This window comes from Bombina bombina, chromosome 2, assembly GCF_027579735.1.
Source record: "Bombina bombina isolate aBomBom1 chromosome 2, aBomBom1.pri, whole genome shotgun sequence".
Lineage (NCBI taxonomy): Eukaryota > Metazoa > Chordata > Amphibia > Anura > Bombinatoridae > Bombina > Bombina bombina.
Genome location: NC_069500.1, coordinates 601,037,707 through 601,057,600, shown reverse-complemented (window position 1 = coordinate 601,057,600; position 19,894 = coordinate 601,037,707). Strand labels below are relative to the sequence as shown.

Below are 19,894 nucleotides of genomic sequence, written 5' to 3'. Positions count from 1 at the left end.
CTGCTGCTGCGGCGTTCTGGTTTGAGTCTCTGGAAGAGGCTTTACAAGTAGCGACTCCATTGGATGAAATACTTGACAAGCTTAGAGCACTTAAGCTAGCCAATTCTTTTGTTTCTGGTGCCATTGTTCATTTGACTAAACTAACGGCTAAGAATTCTGGTTTTGCTATCCAGGTGCGCAGAGCGCTATGGCTTAAATCATGGTCAGCTGACGTTACTTCAAAATCGAAGCTGCTTATATTCCCTTCAAGGGGCAGACCCTATTCGGGCCTGGTTTGAAGGCGATTATTGCTGATATCACTGGAGGAAAAGGTCATGCCCTTCCTCAGGATAGGTCCAAACCAAGGGCCAAACAGTCTAATTTTCGTGCCTTTCGAAACGTCAAGGCAAGTGCGGCATCAACGTCCTCTAATGCAAAACAAGAGGGAACTTTTGCTCAGTCCAAGACGGTCTGGAGACCTAACCAGACCTGGAACAAGGGTAAGCAGGCCAGGAAACCTGCTGTTGCCTCTAAGACAGCATGAAGGAACGGCCCCCTGTCCGGTAACGGATCTAGTAGGGGGCAGACTTTCGCTCTTAGCCCAGGCCTGGGCAAGAGATTTCCAGGATCCCTGGGCGTTGGAAATTATATCCCAGGGATATCTTCTGGACTTCAAGGCTTCCCCCCAAAAGGGAGATTTTACCTTTCACAATTATCTGCAAACCAGATAAAGAGAGAGGCATTCTTACACTGTGTACAAGACCTCCTAGTTATGGGAGTGATCCATCCAGTCCCAAAGGAGGAACAGGGACAGGGATTTTACTCAAATCTGTTTGTGGTTCCCAGAAAAGAGGGAAACTTCAGACCAATTATGGATCTCAAAATCTTAAACAAATTCCTCAGAGTTCCATCATTCAAGATGGAGACTATTCGTACCATCCTACCTATGATCCAGGAGGGTCAATACATGACTACAGTGGATTTAAAGCAGTGATTTGCAACCTTTTTTTTGCAGTGGCACACTTTTTTACATTAAAAAATCCTGTGGCACACCACCATCCCAAAATTTTTAAAAAATCACACATTGTAGCCTAATACAGGATATATATACACAGTATATATATATATATATATATATATATACACACACTGTACTGTGATGTCATGCCATGCCTCCTACAAACTATACATGACATATTGACATTCATTTACAAACAATCATAATGATTGTTAGTCTGCCGCGGCACACCTGAGGATCTCTCACGGCACACATTCCGATACAAAAAGATCATCATCGGTTTCTCAGGTTTGCCTTCCTAGACAGGCACTACCAGTTTGTAGCTCTTCCCTTTGGGTTAGCTACAGCCCCAAGAATTTTTACGAAGGTTCTGGGTTCGCTTCTGGCGGTCCTAAGGCCACGGGGCATAGCAGTGGCCCCTTATTTAGGCGACATCCTGATTCAGGCGTCAAACTTCCAAATTGCCAAGTCTCATACGGACATAGTGTTGGCATTTCTGAGGTCGCACATGGGTGGAAGGTGAACGAGAAAAAGAGTTCTCTATCCCCCCTCACAAGAGTTTCCTTCCTAGGGACTCTGATAGATTCTGTAGAAATGAAAAATTACCTGACGGAGTCCAGGTTATCAAAACTTCTAAATTCCTGCCGTGTTCTTTATTCCATTCCTCGCCCTTCGGTGGCTCAGTGCATGGAAGTGATCGGCTTAATGGTAGCGGCAATGGACATAGTGCCGTTTGCACGCCTACATCTCAGACCGCTGCAACTATGCATGCTCAGTCAGTGGAATGGGGATTACACACATTTGTCCCCTTTACTGAATCTGGACCAAGAGACCAGGGATTCTCTTCTCTGTTGGCTAGCTCGGGTCCATCTGTCCAAAGGTATGACCTTTCGCAGGCCAGATTGGACAGTGGTAACGACAGATGCCAGCCTTCTAGGTTGGGGTGCAGTCTGGAACTCCCTGAGTCACTCCTTCCAATAAACATTCTGGAACTAAGAGCGATATTCAATGCTCTTCAGGCTTGGCCTCATCTAGCGACAATGAGGTTCATCAGATTTCAGTCGGACAACATCACGACTGTGGCTTACATCAACCATCAAGGGGGAACAAGGAGTTCCCTAGCGATGTTAGAAGTCTCAAAGATAATTCTCTGGGCAGAGATTCACTCTTGCCACCTATCAGCTATCCATATACCAGGTGTAGAGAACTGGTAGGCGGATTTTCTAAGTCGTCAGACTTTTCATCCGGGGGAGTGGGAACTCCATTCGGAGGTGTTTGCACAATTGGTTCTTCGTTGGGGCGAACCAGAACTGGATCTCATGGCGTCTCGCCAGAACGCCAAGCTTCCTTGTTACGGATCCAGGTCCAGGGACCCCAAGGCAACGCTGATAGATGCTCTAGCAGCACCTTGGTCCTTCAACCTGGCTTATGTGTTTCCACCGTTTCCTCTGCTCCCTCGTCTGATTGCCAAAGTCAAGCAGGAGAGAGCATCGGTGATCTTGGTATGCAGATATGGTGGACATGTCATCCTTTCCACCATGGACTCTGCTGCTGAGACAGGACCTTCTACTTCAAGGTCCTTTCAACCATCCAAATCTAATTTCTCTGAGGCTGACTGCCTGGAGATTGAACGCTTGATTTTATCAAAGCGTGGTTTCTCCAAGTCAGTCATTGATACCTTGATTCAGGCACGAAAGCCTGTCACCAGGAAAATCTATCATAAAATATGGCGTAAATATCTTTATTGGTGTGAATCTAAGGGCTACTCGTGGAGTAAGGTCAGGATTCCCAGGATATTATCTTTTCTCCAAGAAGGATTGGAGAAAGGATTGTCAGCTAGTTCCTTAAAGGGACAGATTTCTGCGCTATCTATTCTTTTGCACAAGCGTCTGGCGGATGCCCCAGACGTTCAGGCATTTTGTCAGGCTTTAGTTGGAATCAAGCCTGTGTTTAAACCTGTTGCTCCACCTTGGAGCTTAAATTTGGTTCTTAAAGTTCTTCAGGGGGTTCCGTTTGAACCTCTTCATTCCATAGATATCAAACTTTTATCTTGGAAAGTTCTTTTTTTGGTAGCTATTTCCTCGGCTCGTAGAGTTTCCGAGTTATCTGCCTTACAATGTGATTCTCCTTATCTGATCTTCCATGCAGATAAGGTAGTTCTGCGTACCAAACCTGGGTTTTTACCTAAGGTGGTATCTAATAAGAATATCAATCAAGAGATTGTTGTTCCGTCTTTGTGTCCTAATCCTTCTTCAAAGAAGGAGCGTCTATTACACAATCTGGACGTGGTTCGTGCTTTAAAGTTTTACTTACAAGCTACTAAAGATTTTCGTCAAACATCTGCTTTGTTGTCTACTGTGGACAGAGGAGAGGTCAAAAGGCTTCGGCAACCTCTCTTTCTTTTTGGCTAAGAAGCATAATCCGCTTAGCCTATGAGACTGCTGGCCAGCAACCTCCAGAAAGGATTACAGCTCATTCTACTAGAGCTGTGGCTTCCACATGGGCCTTTAAAAATGAGGCTTCTGTTGAACAGATTTGCAAGGCGGCGACTTGGTCTTCGCTTCATACTTTTTCAAAATTCTACAAATTTGATACTTTTGCTTCTTCGGAGGCTATTTTTGGGAGAAAGGTTTTACAGGCAGTGGTACCTTACGTTTAAGTACCTGCCTTGTCCCTCCCTTCATCCGTGTACTTTAGCTTTGGTATTGGTATCCCACAAGTAATGGATGATCCGTGGACTGGATACACCTAACAAGAGAAAACATAATTTATGCTTACCTGATAAATTTATTTCTCTTGTGGTGTATCCAGTCCACGGCCCGCCCTGTCATTTTAAGGCAGGTATTTTTTAATTTTAAACTACAGTCACCACTGCACCCTGTGGTTTCTCCTTTCTCTGCTTGTTTTCGGTCGAATGACTGGATATGGTAGTGAGGGGAGGAGCTATATTGACAGCTCTGCTGTGGGTGTCCTCTTGCAACTTCCTGTTGGGAATGAGAATATCCCACAAGTAATGGATGATCCGTGGACTGGATACACCACAAGAGAAATAAATTTATCAGGTAAGCATAAATTATGTTTTTTCTCTTGTGGGTTCATGTGACCGGCTTCCGCTAATGGCTTCTGCTTTCATAGCCGACTGCTGCACACTGTGTTACCGTGCTGTATATCAGCTGCTTCTAAGGAGTTTATGGCCCAGATAGCCGACCTTTGAGCAGATCTTTTTCTGAATATAACCGCTGCTGTACCGGAGTGGTGAAGGATAGTTCCGTTTTCTGTATCTACAATTTCCAGCTAGTGTGCATTTCTCTGCTGGTTCTACGGAGTAGTGAGTCCTCAGCAGAGCTGAGGGTTACAGGTGCCAGTTATATATGTATTTTTTGAGAATCTATATTTTGTTCAGGTTTGCAATATTTTTAATTTTTTTTTAAAGAAATTTGGTTTCCTTAAAAAGTTGAGAGCCATATTTGTACATTTATTGTGCTAGTGGGTTCAATTTACTACCATTATGGACCCTGAGACAATCTCACATGTGTCTTTTGAAAATGTTTATATTGCTTGGGGGCTCAGATTATTACTCCTTTGCAGCTTTGCTCCTCCTGTTTAAATAATATGCTTTTGTCTAAAAATAAAAAAAACCTTTCAGAGCCATCTATCTCTCAGGATAATGTTGTCCATACCATGCCTCGGCTTTCCCCTCAAACGTCCCAAGCTTTAGAAGTTTCACATGCAGTGCCCTGCGGTTCCTGTCAACATCCTCCTGGGGGTGTTTATTTACCAGGAGATTTCGCTGTGCAGATAACTTCTGCGGTTTCTGCAGCTTTATCAGCCTTCCCTGTTGCTGGTAAGTGAAAGAGGAAATCTAAAAATGATTTTTGTTAATAAGGGTTCTGACTCCGCTAAAACTGCGTTAGTCAGTCTCTCTCAATTGTCTGATGCAGATGATACCTCAGTGGCTTCTGAGGGCGAGATATCAGACTAGGACTCTGTGGTGGAAAATTCTACAGATTCAGAGGAAATTTAATTTTAGATTTAAGCTAGAACACCTCAGGTTACTTTTTGAAGGAGGTCCTTGCTACTTTGGATGACTCAGACTCGTCTGTCGCTGAGAACCCAAAAAAGCCTAGTAAACTTAACAGAGTATATTATGTCATTCCTTCATCTCTGGATGTTTTTCCAGTTCCAGACCGTATGTCTGAAATTATAGTTTACGAATGGGATAAACCAGGGATTCCTTTTTCCTCGTCCCCCGTTTTTAAGAAAATGTTTCCTGTTGCTGACTCTGTACGTGACTCTTGGCACACAGTACCCAAGATAGAGGGAGCTATTTCTACTTGGCCAAGAGAACTACGATTCCTATTGAGGATAGTTATTCCTTCAAGGATCCTATGGATAAGAAGCTGGAGGCTTACTTAAGAAAGATGTACATTCATTATGGATTACAGTGGCAACCAGTTGCAAGTATTGCTATGGTTGCGGGGGCAGCATCTTATTGGTGTGATGCCTTGTTTGACCTAATTTCAGAAGAAACTACTATAGGGTAGATCCAGGATAGGATCAAGGCTCTTATGTTTTCCAATACTTTTATCTGTGAAGCCAACATGCAAGTGGTTAGACTGGGAGCCAAGATTTCTAGCCTTGCTGTTCTAGCTCGCAGAGCTTTGTGGTTAAAATCTTCGTCTGCAGATGTTTCATCCAAGTTATGTCTTTACCTTTTTATAAGGGCAAGACTTTATTTAGTCCTGGTCTTGCTGAGATCATTTCCGTGATTACAGGTGCGGAAGGGGTCTTTCCTACCTCAGGACAAGAAGAATAGACCTAGGGGTCGCCAGAATTCCAATTTTACTCCTTTCAAAATGTCAAAGGACAAAAGTCTTCCTCTTCCAAGCCGTAACAATCCAGAACCTCATGGAAGTCCAGTCAGCCTTGAAATAAGGACACGCCAAAAAGCCTTCAGTAGATTCGAAATCCGCATCAAGGGATCACTCCTAATCCAGTCTTGGATCAAGTGGGGGTCAGACTTTCCTTTTTTTCGGCAGTCTTGGATACGAGACGTCCCAGTTCCTTGGGTCGTGGAGGTAGTACCTCAGATATACAGAATAGGATTCAAGTGTTGTCTCCCCAGTGGCAGATTTATCCTGTCAAGGTTATCTGCAAACCAGGTAAAGAGAAAAGCCTTCTTAAACTGTGTAAAGGACCTATCTTCCCTTGGAGTGATTTTTCCAGTTCCTGTAGAGGAACAGGGTCAAGGATTCTATTCAAATTTTTTGTGGTTCCAAAAAAAAGAGGTAACTTTTCGTCCCATTTTAGACCTAAAGTTTCTCAACAAATTCCTCAAGGTTCCGTTTTTCAAAATGGAAACTATTCGTTCCATTCTACCTTTGGTTCAGGAAGGTCAATACATGACTACCATAGATCTGAAGGATGCGTATCTTCATGTTCCCATTCACAGGGAACATCATCAATTCCTTCTGTTTGCCTTACTGGACAAACATTTCCTTTTTGTTGCTCTTCCCTTTGGCTTGCCACTGCTCCTCGAATCTTTACAAAGGTCCTAGGGGCCCTTTTGGCGGTGGTCAGATCTCAGGGAATAGCGGTGGTGCCTTAGCTGGACGACATCTTGGTTCAAGCGTCATCTATTCAGTTAGCAAGATCTCATACAGAGATGTTGTCTATTCTACGTTCCCACGGGTGGAAAGTGAATCTGAAGAAGAGTTCTCTGGTGCCAGACACCAGGGTGTGTTTCTTAGGAACGATTATAGATTCTCTGTCCATGAAGATTTTTTCTGACGGAGATCAGAAAAATCCAAACTTCTGGCTTCTTGTCTTTCTCTTCAGTCCTCATCCCATTCATCTGTGGCTCAGTGTATGGAAGTAATTGGTCTAATGGTTGCTTCTATGGACACTATTCCGTTTGCTTGGTTCCATCTGAGACCCCTACAGTTATGCATGCTCAGACAATGGAATGGAGACCACTCGGACCATAAAGTATGGCGTAAATACCTTTATTGGTGCGAATCAAAGGGTTTCTCTTGGAGTCAGGTGAGGGTTCCTCGCATTCTGTCTTTTCTTCAGGAGGGTCTGGAGAAGGGTTTGTCAGTGCAGAAATCTGACCCTTCAGACTACTGACCGTCTATCCTTTTGCACAAACGTTTGGCAAATCTGCCAGATGTTCAATCTTTTGTTCAGGCCTTGGTCAGAATCAGGCCTGTGTTTAAACCTGTTGCTTCTCCTTGGAGCCTTAGCCTTGTTCTTAAAGTTTTGCAGCAGGCTCCGTTTGAGCCTATGCATTCGGTTGATATTAAGTTATCGTGGAAAGTTTTGTTTCTGCTTGCTATTTCGTCTGCTTGTAGCGTTTCCGAGCTTTCGGCTTTGCAGTGTGATTCCCCTTACCTTATTTTTCATGCGAATAAGGCAGTCCGTCGTACTAAATTGGGATTTCTTCCCAAAGTGTTATCGGAGAAAGAAATTGTTGTTTCTTCTTTTTGTCTGAATAATCCTTCCCAGAAGGAACATCTGTTACACAACCTGGATGTTGTGCGGTTTCTAAAATTTTATCTACAAGCAACTAAAGATTTTCAGCAGTCTACTGTCCTGTTCGTTGTTTTCACTGGTAAGCGTAAGGGTCAGAAGGCCACTTTTACTGCTCTTTCTCTCTAGTTGAGAAGTGTTATCCGATTAGCATATGAGACAGCTGGACAACAGAATCCTGAGAGAATTACGGCTCATTCCACTAGGGCTATCTCCTTGTGGGCTTTCAAAAATTAAACATCTGTGGCGCAAATCTGCAAGGCGGCCACTTGGTTCTCATTGCATACTTTTTCCAAATTCTACAAATTTGCCTTCTGTTTAGGTCCACCTGTTTTGTTCTCCCTCCCTTTCATTCTGTGTCCTCTAGATTGGGTATTGGTTCCCACTAGTAATTGGAATTAACTTATGGACTCTCCATGCCATAGGAAAGAAAACAAAATTTATGCTTACCTGATAAATTTCTTTCTTTCCGGGGCATGGAGAGTCCACGACCCGCCCTCTTTACATTTAAGACAGCAATTTTTTTCATATAAACCTCAAGCACCTCTATGCCCTTGTGTTCTCTTCTTTTTCCATTTTTCTTCGGCTTAATGACTGGGGATTATGGGTAAGGGAAGTGACACTTAACAGCTCTGCTGGGGTGCTCTTTTCCTCCTCCTGCTGGCCAGGAGTTGAATTCCCACTAGAAATTGGAATGAAATCGTGGACTCTTCATGCCCGGAAAGAAAGAAATTTATCAGGTAAGCATGAATTTAGTTTTCTTTCCTAAGATATGGAGAGTCCACGACGTCATTCAATTTCTAGTGGGAATATCACTCCTGGCCAGCAGGAGGAGGCAAAGAGCACCACATCAAAGCTGTTTTGTGTCACTCCCCTACCCATAATCCCCAGTGATTCTCTTTGCCTCTGTCAATGGAGGAGATGAAGTTTGGTGTCTGAAGAAATGAATTCCTTTTTCGGGTACTTTTCCCAGCAAGCAAGGATTTGGGTTTAGCTGAGTCCATGTCAATCTCTTCAGTAGAGTAGTGGTGGCTTTTAAGCAGTTAGGAAGTTGTGAGGTAGTCCTTGCTTTGTTACCTAACACATTGCTGCCCGTGGTACAGAAAGCCAGAGTTGGTTACTCTGTTCTTTCTTTTTCTACCAGTCTCTGTAAGGAGTATGTGTCCTTTCACACCTTGTAAACTGTCTTCCTGCCAGACACCTAGACTGCAGGTAAGTGCAGTCTAGGTCTTGGAGACTTGCACTTCAGAAGAATATGTCATATGCAGTAGATGTGGACATTTTTAAAATCCTTTATACAGGATTTTCTTTGGCAGTGGGCAGGCACATTATGTATGCTGAGACTAGGAGTTAATCTTCCCTTTATTCAGACGTTTTTCCCTCTTTGGGCTAATTTTGTTCAAATACTTTATTAGTATGTGTGTGGCTTATGTTTTATACAGGGATTTATGTATAAACTTAAAATTTGGCAGTTAGTTTTCTTTGCTTCTTTAAGCTCCGGTGTTGTAGGCAGAGGAAAATGCGCCTTTTAATTGCTGCATAGTTTTCTCTCTCTGCCGGTCATGTGACTTCTCTGCTGTCGGATATTCACGGAGCAGCGTCATTGAATTTCAGTCTCTTTAGTGTCTATCTACTATATGATTATTTTAGAGACTTCTGGCAGCCAAATTATGTATGTGTTACGGTAAAACACCTCAGCCTGTCTGAGGTGCAGGGGGCCTTATTGGTTTAGTATTTTAAAGAATTTTTGCATAACGTTAAGAGACTGGTATTAAAAATTCTTAAAGTGACAGTGTATTTAAAAAAAAGTCTACAATTTGGGGAATTTATTATTTAGTGTTATGGGCATGGACCAAGACTCTGTGTCTCTTGCCAAATGCTTGTTATGCCTTGAGGCACAAATTGTTTTGGTTATGCAATTCTGTGCTGCATGCTTAGCTAGAACGCTTCAATTTATAGATACATTGTTGCCCTCTGAGCCCAATGTCTCTCAGGATGATGCTGTTCAGGCAATGCTGCAGCTTTTTTTTCAAACTTCCCAAGCCTCTATGGCGTCACATACAGTGCCCTGCAGTTCTTCTCAGCCTCCTGGAGGAGTTTAATTGCCTGCAGATTTTGCTGCACATGTATCTTCTGCGGTATCTGCGGCATTATCTGCTTTTCCTATGCTGGTAAAACGCAAGAGGAAAATTAGACATTCAGATAGTAAGGTTTCTGTTCCACCTACTGCTACGCAGGTTGCCCTCCCTCATAAGTCTGATGAGGAGGATACATCGGTAGCCTCTGAGGGTGAAATCTCAGATTTGGACAGCATTATTCCTTCTTCTGATACTAAAGAAGTAAACTTCAGATTTAAGCTTGAACACCTTCGTGTACTGTTAAAGGAGGTATTGGCTACTTTGGACGACTCTGATACTTCTGTTGTTGTCAACCCTAAGAAGTCTAGTAAACTTAATAAATACTATGATGTTCCTTCCTCTGAAGAAGTTAATACTGTCCCAGACCGTGTGACTGAGATTATTTCACAGGAATGGGAGAAGCCAGTGATTCCTTTCTTCCCGTCTCCTGTATTTAAAAAGATGTTTCCTGTTGCTGACTCCATTAAAGATTCTTGGCGCACGGTGCCTAAAGTAGAAGTGGCTATTTCTACTCTGGCTAAGAGAACTACGATCCCTATAGAGGATAGCTGCTCCTTTAAGGATCCCATGGACAAAAAGCTGGAAGCTTATTTGAAGAGGATGTATATTCATCAAGGTCTTCAATGGCAACCTGTAGTTTGTATTGCCACAGTAGCAAGTGCGGCATCGTATTGGTGCAACGCCTTGTTTGATTTAATTTTAGTAGAGACTCAGTTGGAGGAGATCCAAGATAGGATTAAGGCTCTCAAACTAACCAATTCCTTTATTTCTGATGCTAACATGCAAGTTATTAGACTGGGAGCCAAGATGTCTGGCTTATCTGTCCTAGCCCGTAGGACATTGTGGCTAAAATCTTGGTCAGCGGATGTTACCTCTAAGTCCAAGCTTCTGGAGCTTCCTTACAAGGGAAAGGCCTTGTTCGGACCTGGTCTGGCAGAAATAATTTCTGATATTATGGGTGGATAAGGGTATTTTCTACCGCAAGACAAGAAGAACAGACTCAAAGGACGCCAAAGTAATTTTCGTTCATTTCGTAAGTTTAAAAGTCTTCCCCTTCCTCTTCCAAGCAGGAGCAGTCCAAGTCTTCTTGGAAGCCCAATCAGTCTTGGAATAAGGGGAAGCAATCAAAGAAACCCTCAGCTGAGTCTAAGTCATCATGAAGGGTCGGCCTCCGGTCTGGTATCAGATCAAGTGGCGAGCAGACTTTCCCTGTTTGGTCAAGCGTGGAGACAAAATGTCCCAGGTCCTTGGGCTGTGGACATAGTATATCAGGGTTACAAAATAGAACTCAAAACTTTCCCTCCCAGGGGCAGATTCTACCTCAAGATTATCTGCAGACCAGGTAAAAAGAGAGGCATTCTTAAACTGCGTTCTGGACCATTCCTCCCTGGGAGTGATTGTTCCAGTAAGGGAACAGGGTCTATGATTCTATTTAAATCTGTTTGTGGTTTCCAAAAAAGAGGGAACGTTTCGACCCATTTTAGACCTAAAGTGCCTCAACAAGTTTCTCTGGGTACCGTCCTTCAAAATGGAAACCATTCGTTCCATTCTTCCTTTGGTCCAAGAGGGTCAGTTCATGGACATGTATCTTCATGTTTCCATCCACAGGGATCATCACAAATTCCTCAGATTTGGCTTTCTAGACAAACACTTTCAGTTTGTGGCTCATACGTTTGGACTTGCCACAGCTCCCAGAATTTTCTTAAAGGTTCTGGGGGCTCTCTTGGCAGTGATCAGGTCTCGGGGAATTACAGTGGCGCCATACCTGGACGACATATTGGTTCAGGCGCAATATTTTAAACAAGCAAACGCTCATGTCTTTTCTTCGTTCACATGGTTGGAAAGTGAATCTGGAAAAGAGTTCACTTGTTCCAGCTACAAGGGTGGTTTTCTTAGGGTAATAAAAAATGGAAAAACAGGGCGCAAAGTAATGTCCTCTATAAGCTCCTTATCCAAATGAACCCTTCCCTAGGTGTAATTAGAGTAAGTATAAACAAAGTAAAGTAAAAAATCTATGATAAGAAGCAGTCAAAAGAACAATAGAGTACTGAAGGATTAAATTTAAAAGATAATTTATTCAGCAATATAATATAAAAGTATCAAAAAAACAAGTGTAGAAATCATACATATATCTGTATTAGAAGGCACCAGAAGAAAAACCTTTTAAAATGGGGACGTCTCCCCGATAAAAATAAAGATATAAATATCTAGCTCATAAAAACCAACAATTAATAATTTCACTAAGATCTGAAAAATGTCAAGTGCAAAAATTCTAAGGTGCAGGTGTCTGTGGTATATAGGATATGGCGGACCTATAATTCTTGTATAGTATCCAAGTAACAGGATAGAATTTAAAACCATATTAATACATGATTACTATATATGAAATAGTTGCAAAATATATTGCCGTGAGGCAAGGTAAAATAAAGTGATAATAAATCACTTTTAACTCTCAAAAATGAAACCATAAAGTTAAGATAAGTATTTTTCTAACTTACAAAAAATGAAACAATAAAATACAATATCAAAACTAGGTGAATACAACGTAGCTAATAGTGAACCGTCTCTATATGTATAAGTATCAACGCCGTTAATACGGCTAGTGCTGAATGTTTAAAAGAATAGATCCACAGTTCACAAGGGGGTAAAGCTGAATGATCTTTTCCGCAGACTGATCTTTTACACAGTTTATAAAGAGGTAGAACAGACTGACCTCAGAGTAGAGAAAGTGGCTTATGTGGTCTGACAAAAAACAGAAGTATGACTGCTTGTATCTGTGGAGAATTTTAGAGGGTCCTTTAGTAGCACTCACAGCTTTACCTAGATATTCCTCTGTGACCAGTACTCTTAAATATCGTCTCAAATGGTGTAGTTCCACAAAGTGAATGACTTGGCAAATCTGGTTGTTTTACTTACGGAACCTTGGCCACATTCGCCGCTTACCACGGCGTCCTTGCTCAGATCACGCTTCCCAGTCTTCCGTTGGTAGACGTGGAGCTATGACGTAAACCTCCACTGTCAGTCAATGAGAGATCCTGTTGCACACTGAAAGCGTGATAGAAGCACTTAGACAGTAAAAATCCTGAACGACTGTTCAAACTGACTGCTATGCACATTATCTGGATAGTGTCTGCCTGCAAAAGAACACTGTTTCTCTCCTCTTGCATCTCTCTTTAGTCTAGTGTTCGGCCATCAGTGGCTCAATGTATGGAGGTAATTTGTCTGATGGTCGCTTCCATGGACATCATTCCCTTTGCTCGATTTCCATTTGAGATCTCTGCAATTATGCATGCTCAGACAACGGAATGGAGACCATTCGGATCTGTCTCAGAGGATAGATCTAGACCAGTCGACAAGAGACTCTCTCCCGTGGTGGCTTTCTCAGGACCATCTGTCTTAGGGCACATGCTTCCGGAGACCTTCCTGGATGGTCGTGACCAAGGACGCCAGCCTGCTAGGCTGGAGAGCAGTCTGGGATTCGTTAAAGGCGCAGGGACTATGGACTCGGTAGGAATCTGCTCACCCCATAAACATCTTGGAGTTGAGAGCGATTTACAATGCTCTGATGGCTTGGCCTCAATTGTCTTTAGCCCGGTTTATCAGGTTTGTCGGACAACATCACCTAAGTGGCTTACATCAACCACCTGGAAGGAACTCTGAGTTCTTTAGCCATGAAGAAGGTGGCACAGATTATTCAGTGGGCGGAAGCTCACAATTGTTGTCTATCTGCCATCCACATTCCAGGAGTGAACAACTGGGAAGCGGATTTCCTGAGCAGACAGACTTTTCATCCCTGGGAGTGGGCTCTCCATCCGGAGGTGTTCTCCAGGTTAACCCTCAAATGGGGGGGGGGGTGCTGTAGTTAGATCTGATGGAGTCTCGGCAGCTTCCAATGTACGGTTCAAGGTCAAGAGATCCTCAGGCCACTTTGATAGATGCTCTGGTGGTTCCTTGGGATTTTGGTCTAGCATACCTGTTTCCTCTGTTTGCACTCCTTCCACAAGTTTTTGGTCGTATCAAACAGGATAGGGAATCAGTGATTCTAATAGCCCCTGCGTGGCCTTGCAGGATCTGGTATGCAGACCTAGTGGACATATCGTCTCTCCCACCTTGGAGACTGCCTCTGAGGAAGGACCTTCTGATTCAGGGTCCCTTCTTTCATCAAATCTCGTTTCTCTGAAGCCAACCGCTTGGAGATTGAACGCTTAGTTCTATCTAAGCGTGGGTTTTCTGAGTCGGTTATTGAGACCATGATTCAGGCTCGCAAGCCTGTTACTAGAAAGATTTACCATAAGATATGGCGTAAATATCTTTATTGGTGTGAATCCAAGGGTTTCTCTTGGAGTAGAGTCAAGATTCCTAGATTTTGTCCTTTCTCCAGGAAGGTCTGGAGAAGGGTTTGTCAGTCAGTTCTCTGAAAGGTCAGATTTCTGCATTATCTATTTTGTTACACAAGCGTCTGGGGATGTTCCAGATGTTCAATCTTCTTGTCAGGCCCTGGTCAGAATCAGGCCTGTGTTTAAACCTGTTGCTCCTCCTTGGAGCCTTAATCTTGTTCTTAAAGTTTTGCAGCAGACTCTGTTTGAGCCAATGCATTCCATAGTTATTAAGTTGCTATCTTGGAATGTTTTGTTTCTTATTGCTATCTCTTCCGCTGGGAGAGTTTCTGGACTCTTGGCTTTGCAGTGTGATTCGTCTTACCTTATCTTTCATGCGGATAAGGCGGTTCTTCGTACTAAATTGGGTTTCTTCCTAAAGTGCTTTCAGATAGAAATATTATTCAGTAAATTGTTGTTCCTTCTCTCTGTCCCAATCCTTCTCATAAAGAATGTCTGTTGCACAACTTGTATGTTGTGCATGCTCTAAAATTCTACCTACAGGTGACTAAGGATTTTTGCCAGTCTTCTGCCCTGTTTGTTTGTGTCTCAGGAAAGCGTAAGGGTCAGAAGGCTACTTCTACTTCTCTTTCCCTCTGGTTGAGAAGTTGATTCGTTTTGCTTATGAGACTGCTGGACAGCGGCCTCCTGAGAGAATTACAGCTCATTCCACTAGGGCTGTCTGCTCTTCTTGGGCTTTCAAAAATGAAGCTTCTGTGGAACAGATTTGCAAAGCTGCAACTTGGTGGTCCTCTGCATACTTTTTCCAAATTTGATACTTTTTGCCTCGGCTGAGGCCTCTTTTGGGAGACAGGTTCTTCAAACGGTGGTGATTTCTGTTTAAGTCTGCCTGTCTTGTTCTCTCTCCCTGTTCATTCTGTGTCCTCTAGCTTGGGTATTGGTTCCCACTAGTAATTGAATGATGTTGTGGACTCTCCATATCTTAGGAAAGAAAACAAAATATATGCTTACCTGATTAATTTTTTTCCGGGTATGGAGAGTTTATGACCCCACCCTTTATTAAGACGGTTATTTTGGACTAAACCTCAGGCACTTCTACACCTTTGTGTTATTCCTTTTTCATTTCCCTTTGGTCGAATGACTGGGGATTATGGGTAGGTGAATGACACTAAATAGCTATGCTGTGGTGCTCTTTGCCTCCTCCTGCTGGCCAGGAGTTAAATTCCCACTAGTAATTGAATGACGTAGTGGACTCTCCATATCCGGCAAGAAAGAAATGTATCAGGTAAGCATAAATTTTGTTTGTTCATTTTTTTCCAGGGGAACAGTGATTGGTTAATGTTAAAATATTGCTTTCAGTCCATAAGCAAAATAATGCAAATTTACAATGAGAGAGCCTCTGTCTGCCTCCTAACTTTTATGAAGTTTATTCAGCAATAAGCAGTTCTTTAGAAAAACTTATTTTTTTCCCCCATAAATGTTTTTTTGGGTGGATATGGTTCATTTAAGTTTTCCATGGCCTTATAATAAATTACTAAATTGCTTTTGAATATGGCCTGCAGTAAGTAAGGTATTTGTTATGATTATTTTAAGCTACTAATATTTTATTTTATTTTATTGCAGAGATGCACAACCCTTAATATAGAAAAAGTGGATTTAAGCCTCCAAAGTACAACTGTGTCTTCTGAGAAGAATAAGCTTGATTCACAGTATAAACAGGCATTATCACAACTTAGGGATTTGGAAGTAAGTTGATTAATAACATAAGTGCATATAACCTGTTACATGCTGAATGTCTCTTATCTCCACGTTGATCTTAAGCTACAGCCCTGCAATGCTTAGTGTTTTTGGAGAAATTACCCATGAACTTTATTTTGCCGAATTAAAAAAAATAATAAAAATATATGAAGCACCAGAATACATTTGAAATAAGAGTGATTTTAGATGATTGTTGGTCACCTGCTACATATCCCTACCATTAATTTGTGAAATCTCTCTCCACGTTCTGTTACCTCTCACCTTCCTCTGCATAAAACACTGCAGGTAAAAATTATTTTGTAAATTCAGTTTACCTGGATCCTGGAAAGTTTGTGGGTACAATAGTAATCAATTGGAGTGTATAGCACCATTAAGAACCCTGCCACTATTTGGAAGATGGATTAATAGAAGGAAAACCATTATAGTCCTAGAAATGATGGCTTTAGTTTACACTGTACCTGAAATTAACAAGATAAAATATATTAGAAATAAGAAAAATGAGGGGCTATTGTTTCATTTATAGTTTACATTACTACCTTTTTTTTAAAGAGATTAAACTTTGCTTCAAAGATACATTTCTCTATTTTATAATCTTGTTTCATTGGGGGGTTGGTTCGTAAACTATTCCCTGTTTTTATTGTGCAGGAATGAATGGTAGGGTTTCAAGTATTTTACATGAAATATTTAAAGGAATATTTCCTTTTTTTATATAATGTAAGGCTCAATTTGTTAATATGGATGGAAGGAAGCGCACTTTGTTAGAAAATTGCAAAGGATTACTGGGAAAAGCCAGGAAAGCTTGTAATATGGATCCAAGTCAAGAAATCCCTCAAGATTTGCAAGTAAGTAATTTTTTTTTATATTTTTTGTTGTATTTGTTTAATTTACTCCAAACTAGGGATGCGCCGAAATTTTGTTACAAGTAACTATATAGCTCTACAGGCAAGTGTCATAAAATTCACCTGACACGGCAAGATTAGGACTACTGTGTAAACTGACAGAGCGGGCTGCAGCGTGGTTTCAATACAAGTAGTTGTCACCTCCTCCTCCTGAGTACTGCACAACCAGCTGCTTTTCCAGAAAAGTCACCACCAGACAGGGAGCCAGATAAGAGTGAATTATATGCAACATGTAGGACCCGAGAGCCATTTGCACACTGACAGGAAAACTGTAATTGTTTGGGCTACAATACACAAGCAGTGCACTGGTAATACGATCTCTTGTACTCCTCTGTGTGCCTCAGTACCATGCCTTAATGTTTAACCCCATGCTGCCTGCTGTGTACCTCAATGGAGATTAGTAATAATTTAGGATTGTGTGAAATGTTTAAGAGTGTGTGTGTATGTGTGTATATATATATATATATATATATATATATTTCTTTCATGTAATTGGCAAGAGACCATGAGCTAGTGACGTATGGGATATACAATCCTACCAGGAGGGGCAAAGTTTCCCAAACCCCAAAATGCCTATAAATACACTCCTCACTACACCCACAATTCAGTTTTACAAACGTTGCCTCCTATGGAGGTGGTGAAGTAAGTTTGTGCTAAGATTTCTACGTTGATATGCGCTTCTCAGCATTTTGAAGCCCGATTCCTCTCTGAGTACAGTGAATGTCAGAGGGATGTGAAGGGAGTATCACCTATTGAATGCAATGGTTTTCCTCACGGGAGATCTATTTAATAGGTTCTCTGTTATCGGTCGTAGAGTTTCATCTCTTACCTCCCTTTTCAGATCGACGATATACTCTCATATTCCATTACCTATACTGATAAGTTACAGTACTGGTTTGGCTATCTGCTATATGTGGATGGGTGTCTCTTGGTAAGTATGGTTTTCATTACTTTAGACACTCTCAGCTATGGTTTGGCACTTTATGTATTTTTAAAAAGTTCTAAATATATGTTGCGCCAAAAAAAATTCTGTTTGTATTGTGCGTCATACTTGGCGCCAAATATTTTCATTATTTAAAAACCCATTCCTATATGCCTCTTGCCTTTTACTCTATCAGAGGGCTATGCTTTTTGCATTTTTTTCCTATTCCTGAAACTGCCATATAAGGAAATTGATCATTTTGCTTTATATGTTGTTTTTTCCCTTACATTTGCAAGATGTCTCAATCTGATCCTGTCTCAGAAATCACTGTTGGAACCCTGCTGCCTGATAACAGTTCTACCAAAGCTAAGTGCATTTGTTGTAAACTTTTGGAGATTTTTTTCTCCAGCTGTGGTTTGTAATAGTTGTCATGATAAGCTTTTACATGCAGAAAATGTGTCCATCAGTAATAGTGCATTGCCTGTTCTTGTTCCTTCAACATCTAATGTACAAGATATACCTGTGAATTTAAAATATTTTTTTGCTGATTCTATTCAGAAGGCTCTGTCTGCCATCCTGCCTTCTAAACGTAAAAGGTCTTTTAAAACTTCTCATAAAGTTGATGAATTTTCAAATAACCGACAACATACTGAATTATCCTCCTCTGATAAGGATCTATCTGATTCAGAAGATCCTTCCTCAGATATTGACACTGACAAATCTACTTATTTATTATAGATTTCATTCGTTCTTTGTTAAAAGAAGTGTTGATTACATTGATATTAAAACTAGTAAACATTTAAATTCTGTTTATAAACCTCCTGTGGTTACTCCAGAAGTTTTTCCAGTTCCTGATGCTATTTCTGATATGATTTCTAAGGAATGCAATAGGCCTGGTACATTTTTTATTCCTTCTTCAAGGTTTAAAGAATTGTATCCTTTGCCAGCAGTTACATTGGAGTTTAGGGAAAAGATCCCCAAAGTTGATGGGGCGATCTCCACTCTTGCTAAACGTACTACTATTCCTATGGAAGATAGTACTTCTTTTAAAGATCCTTTAGATAAGAAACTTGAATCTTATCTAAGGAAAGCCTATTTATATTCTGGTCATCTTCTAAGGCCTGCAATTTCTTTGGCTGATGTTACAGCTGCATCAACTTTTTGGTTGGAACATTTAGCGCAACAAGAATTGGATTCTGATTTGTCTAGCATTGTTCACTTGCTTCAACATGCTAATCATTTTATTTATGATGCCATTTTTGATATCATCAAAATTGATGTTAAATCTATGTCTTTAGCTATTTTAGCTAGAAGAGCTTTGTGGCTTAAATCTTGGAATGCTGACATGATTTCTAAGCCTAGATTGCTATCTCTTTCTTTCCAAGGTAATAAGTTATTTGGTTCTCAGTTGGATTCAATTATTTCAACTGTCACTGGGGGGAAGGGAGTTTTTTGCCTTAGGATAAAAGACCTAAGGGTAAATCTAAAGCTTCTAAGCGCTTTCGTTCCTTTCAACAAATTAAGGAACAGAAACCTAATCCTTCCCCCAAGGAATCTGTTTCCAATTGGAAACCTTCTTCAAATTGGAATAAATCCAAGCCATTTAAGAAACCAAAGCCAGCCCCTAAATCCGCATGAAGGTGCTGCCCTCATTCCAGCTCAGCTGGTAGGGGGCAGAATAAGATTTTATTTTTTATGACACAATGAGTCCACGGATCATCATAATTACTAATGGGATATTCACCTTCTGGTCAGCAGGAGGAGGCAAAGAGCACCACAGCAGAGCTGTTAAATAGCTCCTCCCTTCCTTCCCACTCCAGTCATTCTCTTTGCCTATGTTAGTGATAGGAAGTAGTAAAGTGAGGTGTTAGATTAGATTCTTCAATCAAGAGTTTATTATTTTTAAAGTACAGTACAAGATTGTGCTGCTTTGTCCTAGGATGTAGCCGTAGTCCATATAAGTCTGTTCAGTAGGGCATTGGTGGCTTTAGAGGAATGGGAACTTGTGGGACATAATTCTCACTGCACCTCCCATATTATTAGTTAGTTGTAGTAGGTGGCGCAAAACAAGTTGCTATTCCCAATGTGTCTTACTGTAAATATGTGTGATAATATGTGGGCTCAATATATGTTAATGTTTTGATGAGTCCTAATTTTATATTCTCTTTTGGGAAAAAATGGATGTCGAAACTATTTAAGAAATAAATATGATCCTTTATTTGAATATGGTAAATTTACACAATAGTAGTGATGCTAAAAGTACAGTTAAACAAAAATTATTACAATTCCTTCAAAGTTTAAAAAATGACACC

The 19,894-nt window shown here is 41.2% G+C and overlaps 1 protein-coding gene across 1 annotated transcript in view; it reads left to right on the top strand.

The window, feature by feature from the left end:
- Nucleotides 1-19,894, top strand: part of SMC5 (structural maintenance of chromosomes 5) — a 515,710-nt gene that overhangs the window by 251,093 nt on the left and 244,723 nt on the right. The window contains exons 17-18 of the mRNA XM_053702514.1: nucleotides 15,627-15,749; nucleotides 16,481-16,603. Coding sequence (XP_053558489.1) covers nucleotides 15,627-15,749; nucleotides 16,481-16,603 — 246 coding nt within the window. The remainder of the gene's footprint in view (nucleotides 1-15,626; nucleotides 15,750-16,480; nucleotides 16,604-19,894) is intronic.